This window comes from Mesoplodon bidens (genome assembly GCF_964165515.1).
Source record: "Mesoplodon bidens genome assembly, chromosome: 16".
NCBI lineage: Eukaryota > Metazoa > Chordata > Mammalia > Artiodactyla > Ziphiidae > Mesoplodon > Mesoplodon bidens.
In genome coordinates, this window is record NC_138173.1 from 5,561,351 (window position 1) to 5,578,827 (window position 17,477).

Consider the following 17,477-nt stretch of genomic DNA (forward strand, 5'->3'; position numbering starts at 1 on the left):
ATTAAAAAATCATGTCTATTAACATCATTACTTATCTTGTAAGAAAAGTTGTTATGTATTGGGACGCTGTGAAGTTCATGGTGGCAGATACAAGTTTTCCAAAGTTTTAATTTTTGCTTAAAGCCCAAATTTTTATCATTGATAATTGGTTACTAATTGTTTTCCTTGTTGATGGGCTCACTTCATTCATTCCCGAGGAAATGTCTGCCAGATACTCGTGTCTGAATAACCACTGTTTGTCTTTCAGTTCTTTGGGATATATATTAAAAGTGGGACTGCTGGATCACATGGTAGTTCCTTTTTAAATTATCTGAGGAACCTCTATACTGTTTCAATACTCAATAGAGGCTGCATAATTTTACTGTTCCACCAATAGTGCACAAGCATTTCAATTTCTTCACATCCTTAACACTTGATATTTCGGGTTTTTTGGATAGTAGTCATCCTAATGGATGTTAGGTGATATCTCATTTTGGTTTTGATTTGCATTTCTGTGATGATTAGTGATGCTGAGCATCTTTTCATATGCTTTGTATATCTTCGCTGGTGGAAATGTCTATTTAATTCCTTTGCCATTTTAAATTCAAGGAATTTAATGTTAGTCGTTGAATTGTAGGAGTTTATTGTATATTCTGGATATTAACCCGTTATCAGATATATGATTTGCAAATATTTTCTCTCATTCCCTAGGTTGCTTTTTCACTTTGTTTCCTTTCATGTGCAGATGTTTTTAAGTTTGATGTAGTCCCATTCATTCATTTTTGCTTTTGTAGCCTGTGCCTTTAGTGTCATATCCAAGAAATTATTGCCAAGTCCAATATCATGAAGGTTTTCTCCTAGGAATTTTATAGTTTTAGGTCTTATGTTTAGATCTTTAATCCATTATTTAAAATATTTATTTATTTTATTTATTTATTTGGTTGTGCTGGGTATTAGTTGCGGCATATGAGATCTTCTTTGCCCCGTGCAGGCTCTTTTAGTTGCAGCATGTGGGCTCTTTTAGTTGCGGCATGTGGGATCTAGTTCCCTGACCAGGGATTGAACTCGGGTCCTCTGCATTGGGAGTGCAGATTCTTAACCACTGGACCACCAGGGAAGTCCCAAGATCTTTAATCCATTTTGAGTTAATTTTTGTGTATAGTATAAGATAAGGGTCCAGTGTCATTCTTTTTCATGAGGATATCCAGTTTTCCCAGAACCATGTGTTCAAGAGACCGTCCTTTCCCCTTGAGTGGCCTTGGCACCCTTGTCAAAAATCGTTTGACCATATAAGTGAGGGTTTATTTCTGGGCTCTTTATTCTATTCCATTGGTCTATGTGTCTGTCTTTATGCCAGTACTACGCTGTTTTGCTTACTGTGGCTTTGTAATATGTTTTGAAACAGGAAGTGTGAGGATTTCAAATTTGTTCTTTTCCAAAATTGTTTTGGTTTTTAGGAGTCCCTTGAAATGCCATATGAATTTTAGGATGAACTTTTCTAGTTCTGAAAAATTGCCATCTGGATTTTGATAGGGATTGTGTTGAATTTGTAGATCACTTTGAGTAGTATGGACATTCTTAGCAATATTAAAATCTTCCAATCCATGAACGTGAAATGTCTTTCCATTTACCTGTGTCTTCTTTAATTTCTTTCAGCAACGTTCTGTAGTTTTCAGCATACAAGTCTTCCACATCCTTGGCTAGATTTATTCCTAAGTATTTTATTCTTTTTGATGTATTATAAATGGAGTTTTCTTCATTTCCTTTTCACTGTTAATCTATAGAAATGCAAGTGATTTTTGTGACTATTCATTTTTAAATAAATGTTTATATTATAAAGAATTTTTAGAAATTGGAAAAAAAGAGAAGTTTAAAAAAGAAAGAACTAAAGGAGACATCCACAGTCTCCCAGACAGCCAGTCCCAGACAAACAAAACTTTGCTTTCAGTCTTTTTCTCTGTATGTTTTAAGAAAAACGTGTTGACTTAAAAATGGTAATAATCAAACTGATACAAAGTTTTGGATTCTGCCCTGTTCAGTTAACAATGTAGTACAGGTATTTCTATGTTATTACCACCATCATAATATTTTGAATCAACTGTGTATTGTACTTTATTTAATCATTCTGGACATTTACCTTGTTTTGAATTTTTCTCCAGAATAAATGACCCTTAGTGAACATTCTGTTAATTAAAATGCTTATTTTGTAGTATTTTCTAAGATGGATTTCCAGAGACATAATTTTTGAGTCAGTGAATATAAATGCTTTTGAGAATCTTGACATACGTTGCCAAACTGCAGCTGCTTTCCAAAAAATTGTATTCTGTAGTGTCACCAGCAGTGTATGGAAGCTCCTGTTTTACCACAACTTCTTTAGCATTAAGAATTTTGTGCATGTATGTACTTTTAAGACACCCTATTCTTAATTTGCAGTTCTTAGTACTTGTGAGATAACATTTTCCTCTTTTTCATATTTGTCCCCTATGTGTTTTCTTTATTGTGAATTGACTTTTCAAGATTTTTTTTTTTTTGCATGGGCCTCTCACTGTTGTGGCCTCTCCCGTTGCGGAGCACAGGCTCCGGACGCACAGGCTCAGCAGCCATGGCTCACGGGCCCAGCCGCTCCACGGCATGTGGGATCTTCCCGGACTGGGGCACGAACCCGTGTCCCCTGCATCGGCAGGCGGACTCTCAACCACTGTGCCACCAGGGAAGCCTGATTTTTCATTTTTATTTGTAGGTGTTCTTTATAGACAGAACATTAACCTTTTTTTTTCAGTCACATTTTGGCTAAATATTTTTCTCAGCCCATTGTCCATATTTTATTTATTCGTATTTTAATATCCAGAAGTTATAATTTTTATATAATTAAATCTGGCAATCTCCTTTATACATTTTTTCACTGCTTCTATAAGAGCTTAGAAATCCCTTCCAGGGGCTTCCCTGGTGGCTCAGTGGTTAAGAATCCACCTGCCGATGCAGGGGACACGGGTTCAAGCCCTGGTCCGGGAAGATCCTACATGCCGCGGGGCAACTAAGCCCGTGCGCCACAACTACTGAGCCTGCGCTCTAGAGCCCACGAGCCACAACTACTGAGCCAGCGTGCCACAACTACTGAAGCCCACACGCCTAGAGCCCGTGCTCCGCAACAAGAGAAGCCACCGCAATGCGAAGCCCGTGTACCGCAACGAAGAGTAGGCCCCGCTCACTGCAACTAGAGGAAGCCCGCGTGCAGCAACGAAGACCCAACGCAGCCAAAAATAAATAAGTAAATAAATAAAAGTTAAAACCCCCAAACACTGCTTAAGGAAAACAGAAATGAAATCCCTTCCTCCTGCAAATTTGTATTAACTATTCAATTCTATTTTCTTCCAGTTTTACAGATGCTCTCTAATCCATCTGGAAATGATTTTGGTATGTGGTATGTAAAGTATTTATTTAAAAAAATATATAGTTTTAGTAAAACGGTTGGTGGTAGGCTAAAAGCTCCTTGAAAACAGGAAGCATGACTGATTCCCTCTTTGGTCTCCTCGACTTTCCCAGACAGAAGAGTCACCAAACCCAGCTACAGTCGGGAGAGATGGTCCCCCCCCTCCCCTCTGCTGGGAGACACTGGCTGTCTGTCCTCTGAGTGTCCTGACATCTCCGCAGGGGCTGCCCCCCACCAACAACCTTCCACATTTGCAGGCAGGGAGAAGACTACCCCAGCAGTTAGCCAGCAGCTGTTCTGATTTCAGCTCTTCGTACACCCCTCCACCCTCTCCCCTGGCAGTATTTCCCGGAAGGCGCCTCCATAGAGCTTTCTCCTTCCGTCTCTAGGGTAGCCTAGGCTACTTTGCCCAGACATCCTCTTCAGGGTAAATTTCTTTTCCATTTGAACAGCTCCTCCACAGTTAAGGAGAAGCCATTATTTCCTGGTTACCTTTTTGTCTTTTTGATGGGGAGAGGCAGAGGGATTGTGGGAGGCAACCAACTAATAGTCCCAACTTCTTAGTGATCTCTTCCATGAAGTCTTTGAGCCTTTTTTCAAAGAAAGTACCAATAGGGGCTCCTACTACTCTCATGCGTGCCTGAAGTTGTGAGTTCCAACTACAGGTCTGACTCTGGGACCCTCATTAAAGAATTAGGAAAAAAACAAACAAACAACAAAAAAACACCTCTTTAAAATTGGATTTTTATTGCTTAAAGAGGAATCTGCAAAATAAGGAGAGTGGGGAGAATGCAGATAAATGTAATCTAAAAGCTGTCCTCACATCCAATTAAAGCCAGTACTGGATAGAGGACCTGTTAGAAAATAGAAGAATAAACTGTTGAATGTCTCTCCATCATTTTCTCTCTTAACGCCCTAGTGGAGGGGCTGATAAGTACCAGAATGCCCAGAATATGGACAGCAAGAAAGCCAAAAGAGAAGATCCTAAACAATCCACTAATCGCATACTCAAGCCTGAATTTAATCGACTCTTTTGCAGAAACAAATTTGTCTTGGTAATTAATGGGTTATTCTAGCTCAAGTTACAGTAGCAGGAAATTCTGCAATAATTGTGGAAAGATACACTCCAGTAGACAGTGAATGATAGTCATGTGATCTACCCAGAGTAGACCAGTGTGACCCTTGTCACGACATTCATTTGAGAAAACAGGCTATTTTTCTGTCTTAAAAAAGATTCTTATTCTTCATATTGTGGCAGAATTGACATTTCTTAAGGACTTAAAGATTACTCAGCGTTTGACAAATGTTTGGTCAGACGGACTGAGGAGTGTGTTCTAATATGATTCACCATTCCTGAAAGGGAGAAAATCTACTTCCAGTTCTGAAGTCAGGGAAATTCTGTAACTTGACTCCTCTGTAAGGGGACTTGCTTCTGGCATTGCCTGCCTTTATTCTGTCAAGTATTTTCCTCCTTTCCCTTTACGTTGCTTCTGGCTGCACTCTATTATTCCATAGACCTTTAGGTTTTCCCTCTTTGTAATTTGATTCAGCAGTGGTCAGGAAGCTGTCCTGCCTTAGTTTAGTCCTTCTCAAAGGACTAAACTAAGCTTCTGCTTTCCTTAGCTGAATGGGTGGCTTGGTTTTTTTCTTTTAGGCTTTTGAGGGAGATTGTACTATTTTATTACCCTAGTAAAAAGAAAGTATGGATTTCCCATAGTGAGTTGATGCACACGTATCAGAGTAATCAAAAGGAATATTTAGTTCAATCACTTTGATATTGTTTGTTTCTTAAGATTCTTTTCATAGAGAAAGCACATTAAAATATGTCCCTATCTCCACCTTCTCCTAAGACACAGCCACACACTCAATTTCTTCTTTTTATTTTTTTAAATTTTGTTTTGATTTTCATCAGTTATACATAAATGTCAGTTGAAGAGTCAAATAATCGCACTAGAATTATTGCCCCCCCAAATCCCTCTAGGATGCCACACCAACTCTTAGAGTCTTGTAACCACTGTTAACTCTCTTTTGCTGTCGGTTTTGGTGTCAGAGTTCGCACCTATAAATAGTGTGCTTATGCGGACACTTCTTGATTTTTTTAGTTTTAGGTATTATTTAGTGATTTCTCTCTTTGGAAAATTAGGATTTAGTTTTTTCTCACTCCTCTTCCTGTTACCTATAGTCATAATTCCCCTCCATTGAACCTTTCATCATTTTTATGTTATAGCTTTTGTTAGACCAACATACAACATTGCATTATTAGAGCTATACACGGCTATTTTAAACTGAATCATTTCTTACGCAGCATTTGCTTTTTTTGTGTTGCCCAACTTTTCATGTCCCCTAAAGTTAGTAAACTTTTTGTTTCATTTGCTTTGTTTTCTCCATACTCATCATTAAGTTAAATGCAAACTCTCCTCAAATTGTGGAAATGTTCCTTCAGTCCATTCAAACACAGATATTCGTTTTATCGTCTTTGAGTCTTCGGACCTGCTCTAATCTGCACTAGTGCACAATTGACAGCTTGTCATCTTTACTCACCATCAGCCTTGGAGATTCCCTTTGTCTCTCTATTGTATTGATTTCCTGCATCCTGTGTTTTCTTCTTCTTTGGTTTATACTCTTGCTTTAGTGGAGTAAACCCTCAGGTAGTTTTCTGAGAAAGGGTGCATAGTAGTAAATTTTTGAGACCTTGCATGTCTGGAGAGGTCTTTAGTCAGGTTGTCCATTCAACTGATAGTTTGGCTGGGTATAGAATTCTAAGTTGGAAATGTTTTTCCCTCAGAATTTTATAAGTAGTAGCCTCTATTATCTTTTAGAATCCTTATCTCTGGTATGTGATCTGGATTTTTAAAAAAATTTCTGCAAGCTTTTAGGACTTTCACGTTGCCCCTACTGTTCTAAAATCTTATCGTGATATGTCTTCTTGTAGTGTGTTTTCATTCATTGTCTGGGAAATCAGTATTACATCTTTTCAATCTGGAGAGTTTTGTTTCCTAAATTGTTGATACTTTTCTCCTATTCTCCATGTTTTCTCTTCCTGGAACTTCTAAAATTTGGATATTAGATTTCCCAGACTGAGCCTCCAATTGCCTTGTCTTGCTATTTTCAATATTTTACTTTTCTTCTACTTTCTGAGAAATTTGTTTATATTTGTGTCAATTTTTCTAATGAATTTTAACTTATATTTTTATTATAGCTTTAACTTCCAAGCACTCTTTACTGTTTTCTAGGTTAAAAAAAATAGAACCTTGTTTTTTTCAAGTAGCCAATAGCTCCTTTTCTATGTCTCTAAGGATAGTTAAGATTTTTTTGATCTTCCTCTTTCATATTAAAGGCTTTTTTTATAAAAGAAATAAACCAAGCTGCCTGCTCCTATTTAACAGTGGGGCACTAAAAAGCTGACCGGTAACTGTGCACATGTGGATGTACCTTTAAGGATGAAAGCCTCACTGCTGCAGGGCATTCTGGCTGTTTTACTGGGGAATCTCCATTGTCAGTATCTTGAGGTCTAGTTTCTTGAACTATTCATATTTCCCTGCCTAGAGGGTATTAGCTTGGTTGCCAGATTCTGTGAACTTAAACAGCCAATGCTAAGACTTTGGGGTATACTATGGTATCACTCAGGTGGCATCTCAGGTTCAGGAGGACTTTCTAAGCTTTCTAAGGCATACTGAATTTACCGGCTTCCCAAATTTTGTTTCTGTGATTTTCTCTCTCCTTCCCTTTGTCCTTGTGACTAAATGCTTTGAAACATTTATGTGCTGTCACATAGGAGGCTATTAGGAGGGAGAAGAGAGAGAGAAATGAGTGTTTTTGCCCTTCGTAATTCCCTGGATTTTCCAACGCTTTCCAAGACTGTCAGGCAATTTTAAATTTTGGAAATGTATTTAATATTACCAGTAATGAAATTGGTATCCACACCATCTTAAATTAAATTTAGTTTTGCATGACCTCTTCAACTAGAACGTAATATCAACTCTTGGGTCTATACTTTTGCTTTCTCCCACTGTGCCTGGCATGGTGCTGAGGATATACTGGATGATGAAATATATGCTTGCTGAATATGTGCATAAGCATTATCTTATAATCAGGTTGATGTGAAAGAAAGGATTAAGGACACTCTATAACGATCTCCTTTTATCAGCGTTGGGCACCACATTATTTTTCTCAGATACCTTTTCTGTTTCCCTTTAAAAATCATCCCCAATGACACTATCCTAATATTTGCACCAAGTAATGCCCTCCCACAGCAGTTTTCTTGGTTGACTTTTATGAATTAGATAAAATACATCGTTTAAACATTTGAAATAATGAAGCTAAGAGTAGGGTATTCCCTGACATCACCACCATCTTACGTGGCAGAGTGGAATGGTTAAGGACATGGGTTCTGGCCCAATCACTTAGCTGTGTGACCCCGGGCAAGTTCTTAACCTCTCTGTGCTTTTCTCCTCAAATTTAAAAAGAAACTAACAATAATAGTAAATATGGGCTTCCCTGGTGGCGCAGTGGTTGAGAGTCCTCCTGCCAATGCTGGGGACACGAGTTCGTGCCCCGGTCTGGGAAGATCCCACATGCCGTGGAGCGGCTGGGCCCGTGAGCCATGGCTGCTGAGCCTGCACATCCAGAGCCTGTGCTCCGCAGCGGGAGAGGCCACAACAGTGAGAGGCCTGCATACCACAAAAGAAAAAAAAATAATAATAATAGTAAATATGATACGGTAGTTGTGAGGATTTAATTTGATATATATGTAAAATACTTTACAGTTCCTGGTACATAATACTCAATAAATTTTAGCTCTGATGATGATGACTTTTCTGAGCAGCAAAGATAGTAATTGCAAGAGTGATGAGAGCTGTGAAGGAGACAGAGAGTGAAATCTGGATGTTCATCAGATGGATGCAACTTAACCTGCACACGTTTTAGTCTTTTTCCTTCAAAGGCCACAGCCCAGTCAGCTGCTCTCTGCTTTAAACCTGAGAAAGGTCAGATAGAAATGAATTTCCCCGCACAGTGAAAAGCATGTTTACCATGATTTAGTTGGCCCGAGGAAGGCTGGCTGAAGGTAACGACAGGGCTTTTATGTACATGAGAGGGGAGCTATTGGAAGAGAGGATTCAAGGTGGTTTAAGGAACTCTTGTGCAGATTGAGGTTTGACTTCATTTTTAAATATTTGTTACTGTTGAATTCTATTATTTTTGAATAGGCAATACATTCATAGGGTTCAAACATCAAATTAATATAGAAGATATGAAGCGTACACTCTCAAGAATACTCCCATCTCACCCACCTCATTTCCTACCGATAACCACTTTTATTTCGTTTTTGTTTTTCCTTCTAAAGTTCTTATGCCAATATAAACAAATATAAACATGTATTCTTATTTTCCTTCTTTCTTTCACGAAAGGAAGCATAGTGTGGCATACTCATTTTCCTTCATCACTGTCTTACACGTTGCTTTTAATTTTAAAAATACATTATGCAGCTTTTTCCGTAACAGTAAAAGCTTCATTTATTCTCTGTGTTCATGTGCACTGTGTTTTATTATATGGACGTCTTGTCATCTAACCAGTTCTGATTGATGGATACTTGACTTGCTTTCAATCTTTTGCTGCTACAGCAATGCTGCAGTGAATGAACGTGTGCATATACCCATGAGTATATCAACAGGACAAATTTCCAGAAGTAGAATTACTGGATCACAGGATAAATGATTTTGTAATTTAAATAGATGCAACCAAATTACTTTCCATAAAGTTTATAGCAACTTGTACTCCCATTAGCAATATCTGGGAGGGCCTAATTCCCTATGTCTCACCAATTAAACCTGTCAAATTTTTAGAGTTTGGTGATGTTTTCATTTTCCGTAATGGATAATAGTATCTCTAATTAGTAGTTCTCATCTATTTAAGGATTATTCATGTTTCTGTTTCTGTGAACTCATTGTTCGTGCTTTATCTTTTCCTTATCAAATTCTAAGAGCTCTTTTTATATTAGGGAGATCTGCTTTTTGCTATGATTTGAAGTACAAATAGTTTTCCCCTAGTTTATCGTTTCTCTTTGACCTTATTCGTACTGTTAATTTTTCTCCATGCAGATATATCCCCTCTTTTTGTAGTTGAGACTATCAATTGTTTCTTTTATGACTTTGGAAAGATTTTCCAACTCTAATGTTAAAAAGAAATTTCCACTTTTCTTCTGGTACTTCCCATGACTTCATTTTTACACTTAAATCTTTGACCTATTGAGAACTTATCCTAGTGTATGTTGTGAGATCTAATTTTGGCTCCAGTTGGCCACGCAGGTGTCCCAACATAATGCCATTGAAAAGTTCATCTTTTCGCCACTGTCTTTCTTATATACTAATTCCCATATTTGAGTGTTTGAGTCTTTTTTCTGAATATTCTATTCTGTTTCAATGGCCTGTGTATTCATTTCCATTACTTAGTTTTTATACTACATATATATACTACATATTAATATCTGATAGAGTTATGCTCCTTTGTTGCTCACCTCTTTCTGAATTTTTCTGGCTCTGTTTCTTTATTTTCCATATAAATTTTAGAGTCAGTTTGTCTGGTTTCCAATTAGAGGTATATTTCACATATACATATATATTTTTACATATATATGAAATTGGATTTTTTTTGTTCTTTTCCTAACTTTGACTCATATGCTTAATTCATTTGTTTTTATTGTTTCTTTTTTCAGTTTTACTCGAGACTACACATTTTCTTTGACTTTGTTCTCCCATGGGTTCCAATATAAGTGTTTTCATTATTGTTGCTCTGGAGAGGACCTGCAGCTCTGATTTGCATTTCATTTTGACACACAGTTACTTAAGAGTTTTAAAATTTCCAGGAAAAGGATCTTCTTCTTTTCTTATTTTGTTAAAAGATTAATTTTATTTCTGTCTACTATTTTTAGGTTTTTTTTTTTTTTTTTTGCGGTACATGGGCCTCTCACTGTTGTGGCCTCTCCCGTTGCGGAGCGCAGGCTCTGGACGTGCAGGCTCAGCGGCCATGGCTCACGGGCCCAGCCACTCCGCGGCATGTGGGATCCTTCCGGACTGGGGCACGAACCCGTGTCCCCTGAATCGGCAGGTGGACTCTCAACCACTGCGCCACCAGGGAAGCCCATATTTTTAGGTTTTGAAATTTGAGGTTTTGTTCATGGCATAGGTCAGTTTTTGATGGGTGCTTGAAAAGAAGCTATAATTATCTTTGAAGGGTCTTGAATGTCACATGTATCCTGTTGATTTTGTAACAATCACATGTATCCTATTGATTTGGTCAGTCTTCTGCGTCATTCCTTATTTCATGCCCATCTAACCTGTTTTGGACAGAATGAAGTAAACTAGTCTCCTACGAACAGTGTTTCGATTTGCCCTTACACTGCTTGTTATTTCTAGTCTTTGAAATTTGTTACTATGGTATTTGGTTCACAGTTATTCCTTTTATGTCTTTATTGTGAATTGTATTCTTTCACATTATTAACTCTCCTTCTTTGGCTTCAATTCCATTTCATCTTAGGATAAAATCATGGCTCCTACTTTTGGAGTAAAAGGAGTCTATCTCACAACACAGAGCTTTTCTTTTAATAGGTGAGGTAAGCCATTTACAGTTAATGAAATGGCAGGTTTGATCTTAACTCTGACATTTTGTAATATTTTGTGTTTATGGTTTATAGTGTTGTCTTTCAGTCTGTGTTTGGTTCTTTTGCCTTTTATTTTGGTACTTCTGCTTTTGAGGAAGCATGTTTGTTGTATTTTTGTTCTGTTATTTCCCTGTCTGTAATGTCCTCAGTCTTAGACCATCTCTGCAGGCTTACTTGTATGGACAGTGACAACATTGATAACTTGTGTCCGTTTCCGTCTCCCCTCCTCCACCCCAATTTAAGTCAGTGGTATTTTTAATACTTATCTTTGTACTGTTAAATATGCTTTTACCTCTGACTTGATTTGTCTACTTTAGATAATTTCCTGTGACTCTTAGCAATTCCAAATGCACAGTCCATGGGCTTATTCTACGTCCCATCTGGGTAGTCTTCCTACACCTCAAAGACCTCCTTTCTCTGCAACCACAAAGACCATATTTGTTTCCTTGAAAAATGGCCTTTTTGTGGGTTTCTCCAGGCAGCCACACCTTTTTCTCCCTCCAAGCGAACTGGGCTCAGGAGGCTTCTGTGCCTGTCTCGTGCCTCCTGCCCCACACCTGGTGACCCTCTCATTTTGCTACATGTTTCCGAGTTATACCGTGGCTAGACCCTCCTCAGCACTCTTTGTTCCTTCTTTCCCTCCCAACTCCCGTAAGCTCAGCTCCATTTGATCTCAGGAGTTTCATCCCCAACTTTTGTACTCCACGTGGCCATCTGCTCTTCAGAGAATCTACTTTGCCACGTCTTTTTGGGATCTGCCACTGATAGGTCCCTGGGTCCTCCCCTGAGCTACCCGCATGGCTCCCTGAATTCTTTCCCTACAGGGTCTCTCCAGTCATTAGGCATCACTACTGACATTTGGAATCTGTACATTTTCTGCGTCTCCTAGTGTCCCTGACTATGTGGTTTACAAGGTCCCTTCCCTTGTTCTCTTTGTCACTCTGAATGGTTCCCAGGAGAAGGGAAGATATTTGAGTCTAAGCTTTGGCCATGTTCATTCAGGGAAGTGAATTCTGGACTTTAATGTTTTTAGTGGGAACCTTCTATAGCTGTCAGTCTGGAATGAGGTATTCAGCATAGTTAGAATCTTCTTTTAACACAACTGGTAGAACAAACTGACCCACTGTGGGGTGTTTTTTTTTGATCCATTGTATTTTAAACTTCCAACATGAACTCCTGTTGCTACAGTACACAGAGGGAAGCATTTGTTGGTGTTGGTCTATGGCTGGTTTGTCCCCAGCTTCATGGACAGAGCTGGCAGCCCTGTACCAATATTAGACACAGTCATGACAGCTCCCTTTTGCTTCCCTCAAGAACAGTTCTAAATCATGACCTCACTCTGTAGAGCCTCTACCCTGAATCACGCTTAACAGAAAAAAAAAAAAAAATAGAAGTCCACAGATGAGAGCTTCCCCAGTCCCCTTCTGCCTGCTTAAAATCTTACCTGTGATAGCAGTTGTCCTGCCCTCTTTTGCTCACATCCAGGAGGAGATGCTTTCTCTCCAAGGCTACAGTCTCTTTCCCTGGGCATTCCTTTTCATTTCTTCTACAAGTTCTTAAACTTCATCAGTTACCTGTCTCCTCTTGCTTCTTTCACAGATAAATTCACTGCCTTTATCCTAAAAGTAACCTAAACCAAATCAACAATTTCAAAACATTTCTGTGTACCTTAGCCTTTTAGAGGTTTCTGCGTCCCTCTTCTCCTTAACAGCCCAAACACAGCTTCTACATCAAGCCCTTGCTGAAAGTGCTGTTGCCCAGTGGAAGTCAGCTTTGTCCTAATGACAAGGTCCAGGCACCTCATTCTTTTAAACCCATGTACCAGCAGCCATGGCCTTGATTTCTCGGATGGGCAGTCTGGTTCTCCTTGTCTGCTCTCCTCCATCCCCATGCTAAATTTTACTGTTCCTCGGGGTCATCATTTCTTCTCACATCATGTAATCTTTCTTTGTTGTGTCATCTACTTTTGTGTCCAAATAACAGGAAAAGGGACCCAGTTTAGAAGTATTCTAGCGAAATGTTTCTACTCATGGAATGTACAAGTGCAAAATATCCCAAGAACTCATTTAAAACATTATTCCTTTAAAAATAAATGTATCTCAATTTGTAAATTGTTATGTGTGAAGGTCATTACAAACAAGTAGCTGTTTTGGCGGGGGAGGAGGAGGGAAAAAAATCTTTTTCTAAAAAAGTTTTTACTTATTTGCTATGGGAGCAAGTAAACTGTTAATAGTTTAAATTTAGGTATGGAGCATATTATTCAGACTTATAGAAAATTTTGGCATTTTCCAATTCAGTTCTGTTTTGTACAAAGTGGTTTTTATCAATAACAGATTTGAATAAGTGCAATACTATGGGACTGTTGAAGTATCTCTAAAGGGATAAGGTTAGGTCCTAAGTACCACCAGGACTACTAGACTTGTAGCTCTGCTGTTTGTCTCAGAAAAAGCATTTGAGGCGAAAGGAGTTTTTAGGAACTTTATTTTCTAAAAATCCATCCTACCTATATGTTTTTTTGTACATCTTAACTTTGTTAAAAATGAATAGAAACAAAGACAAAGGCTTATCTGGATGCAGGTTTAGAGTCAGCCCAGTTCAGCTTTTAAAGCACGAAGGTCCACCAGCAGGAGTTCTGCGCTTGGCCGCTGCGAAGCCCTGGCCCTCCAGCAGCGCTGGATGACGTCCTCCAGCTTCTTCCCGGGGCTCGAGGCAGTGAACACGGCCGCCGAGAGGGCCGGGCGAAGGTCGTAGGCCACCACGGCGTAGAGCACGTGCTGCCGCTCCCCCGAGTAGGGCGCCTCCCGGGTGGTCATCTGCCAGAGCGTGATGGCGAAGGAATAGATGTCCGCTCGGGGCGTGACGGGCTCTCCTTTCAGGAGCTCCGGCGCCCGGTGGGTGTAGGTGCCGCCCAGGTGGTGAGGGGCCCGCAAGCACAGCACATCTTCCAGCCTCGTGGAGCAGCCGAAGTCACCGATTTTGCAGACGTCCTGCTCGCTGATCAGAATGTTGGCCGGCTTGAGGTCCAAGTGCACGATGCTCTGTGAGTGGAGGAAGAGCAGGCCGCTGACCACATCCAGGGAGTACTTGAGACACTTCTCCAGACCCAGCTGCTCCCCGGCGCCGCAGGCAGGCCCGCGGTCCTCGGGGCAGCCGGTGGCGCCGTAGATGACCTGGTGCAGAGTGACGTCGCCCCCGAACTCCATGATGATGGTCCCCAGGCTGTCGAAGCCCGCGGGCGCGCGCGTGCTGGCCGCCACCACGCGCACTATGTTGGCGTGGCGGAGCCGAGCGACGTTGAGCTCGGCCCAGAAGCTGTGCCGGGAGGCCAGCCGGTTCTTGGTGCGGTTGCTCACCTGCTTGATGGCCACGGGCACGCCGTGGTAGGTGGCCTTGTACACGGAGCCGAAGCCGCCGGCTCCCAGCCTGCGCAGCAGGCGCACCTGCTCCCAGTCGATGGAGCACCAGGCCAGCCGGCGCGGGAGGCGGGGGGCCCGGGGCGGGGTGCCCCCCGCCAAGAGCCTGCCTGCCGGCCCCGGGAGCTCGCAGGGGCTGCTGCAGGGCCGCGAGTCCCCCGACGGGGACAGGTCGCCCGGCAGGTGAGGGCGCCGCGGGAGAGGCGAGGGCATCCCTCCGGCCGCGTGGACCCCGCCGGGGCGCAGGTGAGCGGGCAGGGCAGAGGAGACCCCGCGTGCCTGCAGGCGTCGCTGGCTGCCGCCGCCCCTGCTCCACCCCAGCGTTTGTCTCCTCTGCCTTCGTCTTCCCCAAATGAGCCCCATGTGTGCTGGTACTCAGCGAGGGGTTTTATCAGATGGGGAAACGGTCTGAAGGAAGCACGACAATCCCATTCAGATGAAAGCATTTCCCTTCAACGCTTAAAGTGCCTTAGTATTAAAAGAAGCCCCGGAGAAGGTGCACCGGATAAACCGCCCCGAGCGGCCCCAGGCCCCACCCCTCTTTCACACAATTTCTTTAATTATTATAAAGCAGGCTTCTTCTCCCCAAGTCTCATCCGCTGAGCATCATCAGTCCTCAGACTAAAGAGACCACAACAGTGCAATGAAATGTTTTCACACTTTGCAGGCTATAATGATTGTCAGTTTATTCTCCAGCTGCATTAAATCACTTCCAGCAGTTATCGGCAGGAAGAATTGAAACACGAACAGCTGACATTTGTTGAACCGATTACAGGGAAAATTAGATGCAACGTTCATATAGGGATGAAAAATGATAACCTGAAAGTAATCGATCCAAACAGAATCACTGATACAGGTCAAAACACAAGCCCCCTAAGTTCATCGGAGAAAGGAAAATGCAGCTTACGTAGCAAATTAGCAAAGACTTTTTTTTTTCCACATCTTTATTGGAGTATAAATCCTTTACAATGTTGTGTTAGTTTCCGCTATACAACAAAGTGAATCAGCTATATTCTTAGCAACCTATCAGCTCCCTAGCAATCCTTCAGGTCCACCCAGCCAGCTCACTTGCAGAAGAGATTCTAGGCTTCTCAACAAATGACTTACAGAAGTTTTGAAGCAGTTTTGAAGGTAGAGGAGGAAAAAGCACAAAAATGATTCAGAGCCGTGACCAGAGCTTCAAATAATAACAAATACGAGAGAATCCCAGGAGAGGAAAAATCCGAAGAAATAAATGCGGCACAGAATCATATAATGTGCCTCCCTATTATGTGGAAAACCAGATGTTGAAATTAAATCCAGGGTCGTGCTGTCCAGCCGTAAGTTCTTCCGTTCTAATTTTTATAATAAAAAAACAATTTTCATTCCATACCTTTGGAACAAAGACTGACAATGTTACCCTGTTCGAGAAAAAACACAGGAAAATGAAAGATCTACCTTTTGAAAAATCAAATGGTAAAGTTCTGTTCTGACTTACTGCATTTAGAGCATGTAGGTGATGTGTAACCACATTTTTCTAATGATAGGTCTATGCTTCTGAAGTATATTTGTTCCTAGAAGATGTTAATAAACACAGTCCATTTACATAAGCCATTGAAAGTCCTTTGAGCCCTAGGATAAGATTTCTGTTCTATCAATATATTACCCCTCTGACTTAGCATGTGTTATCACGTATAATATTCAACCTGTTTGAGCCTCACCTTTTTTTTTTTTTTTTTTTTTTTTTTTTTTTTTTTTTTTCTTTTTGCGGTATGCGGGCCTCTCACTGTCGTGGCCTCTCCCGTTGCGGAGCACAGGCTCCGGACGCGCAGGCCCAGAGGCCATGGCTCACGGGCCCAGCCGCTCCGCGGCATATGGGATCCTCCCAGACCGGGGCACGAACCCGTATCCCCTGCATCTGCAGGCGGACTCTCAACCACTGCGCCACCAGGGAGGCCCAAGCCTCACCTTTTTTACTTAAGAAATTAGGATAATTATTAAAGTAAACTTTTTTATTTTGGAACAAAGTATGGGGAGCCCTGTCTGGAGTAATAACAAAAATCTAAAAAATGTAAACTATGAAATATTTTAGTAGAAATGCAGTTGTGTCAAGCCTGAAATATGAAAAGGTGGCAGTGAATAGAGTAAAATAAGGAAGTAACAAAATTATATTCTATAAGTCTATATTGCAAAATCTATTTAATAGCCATCGTATTGTTGGAATTATAATCTAGGGCTCTGAAACTGTTACATGGTATCGGGAATGCTGTGAATATTAGCCAGATAAGAGCAGTGGAGTGCCTTAACCTTCTTGGTAGTACACACAATGCAAAATGATGTGACTTATTATAATATAATCTTTATTTTGAAGACAATAGCATAAACAATTCATTTTCACAGTTTGACTCTATTATTTACATAAAATGTAAAAGGTATTAATGAAAATAATGGTACCCTGTCCATTCACAAATCCCAAGTTCATTAGATCCATCATCTGCCCATCTGCCCAGGAGGATTTAATTGAATATCCAATCTCTGGGGCCAAATGGCCTGGGTTTCTTACTGTCCCCCGGTTTCCTTGTCTGAAAAATGCGGAAAATATGCCTACCTCAGGATTGTTATCAAGATTAACAGAATTCCAAATACTATCAGGGCCTGATTAGTAATACCTAAATGCTAATTATTATTTATGAAACTCATAAAAAGATGTATATGGGATTATAACAGTAAGATCTGTTAGACAGTATTGGTTTAAAATGTACCCTACCAGGGCTGAAGTAACATCATTTTATCATGTTAAACCAATTTAAAGTTTAATTAGAGTATTTTTTTCTGCACTTAAGTTTTGTTTGAGGTTAAAGACATAAGGGCATATTACCTTACACTAAAGATTTGGAGGGTCCACACTGATCTGATCAAATGCGGTAACTTTGTCATCCTGAAATAAATTAGGCAAAGAATAAAACATGTTGAAAACAGAGGATGCACTGTCTCCCCTAGAATTGCAGATGAAACACAG

At 40.6% G+C, this 17,477-nt stretch overlaps 1 protein-coding gene across 1 annotated transcript; it reads right to left on the reverse strand.

Moving 5' to 3' along the window:
• Positions 1–13,651: 13,651 nt before the first annotated feature.
• Positions 13,652–14,692, reverse strand: MOS (MOS proto-oncogene, serine/threonine kinase; the record flags this gene model as incomplete). Its single annotated transcript, XM_081258628.1, has 1 exon — positions 13,652–14,692. One exon carries the CDS (start codon positions 14,690–14,692, stop codon positions 13,652–13,654), a length of 1,041 nt encoding a protein of 346 aa, XP_081114754.1.
• Between the last annotated feature and the right edge of the window lie 2,785 nt (positions 14,693–17,477).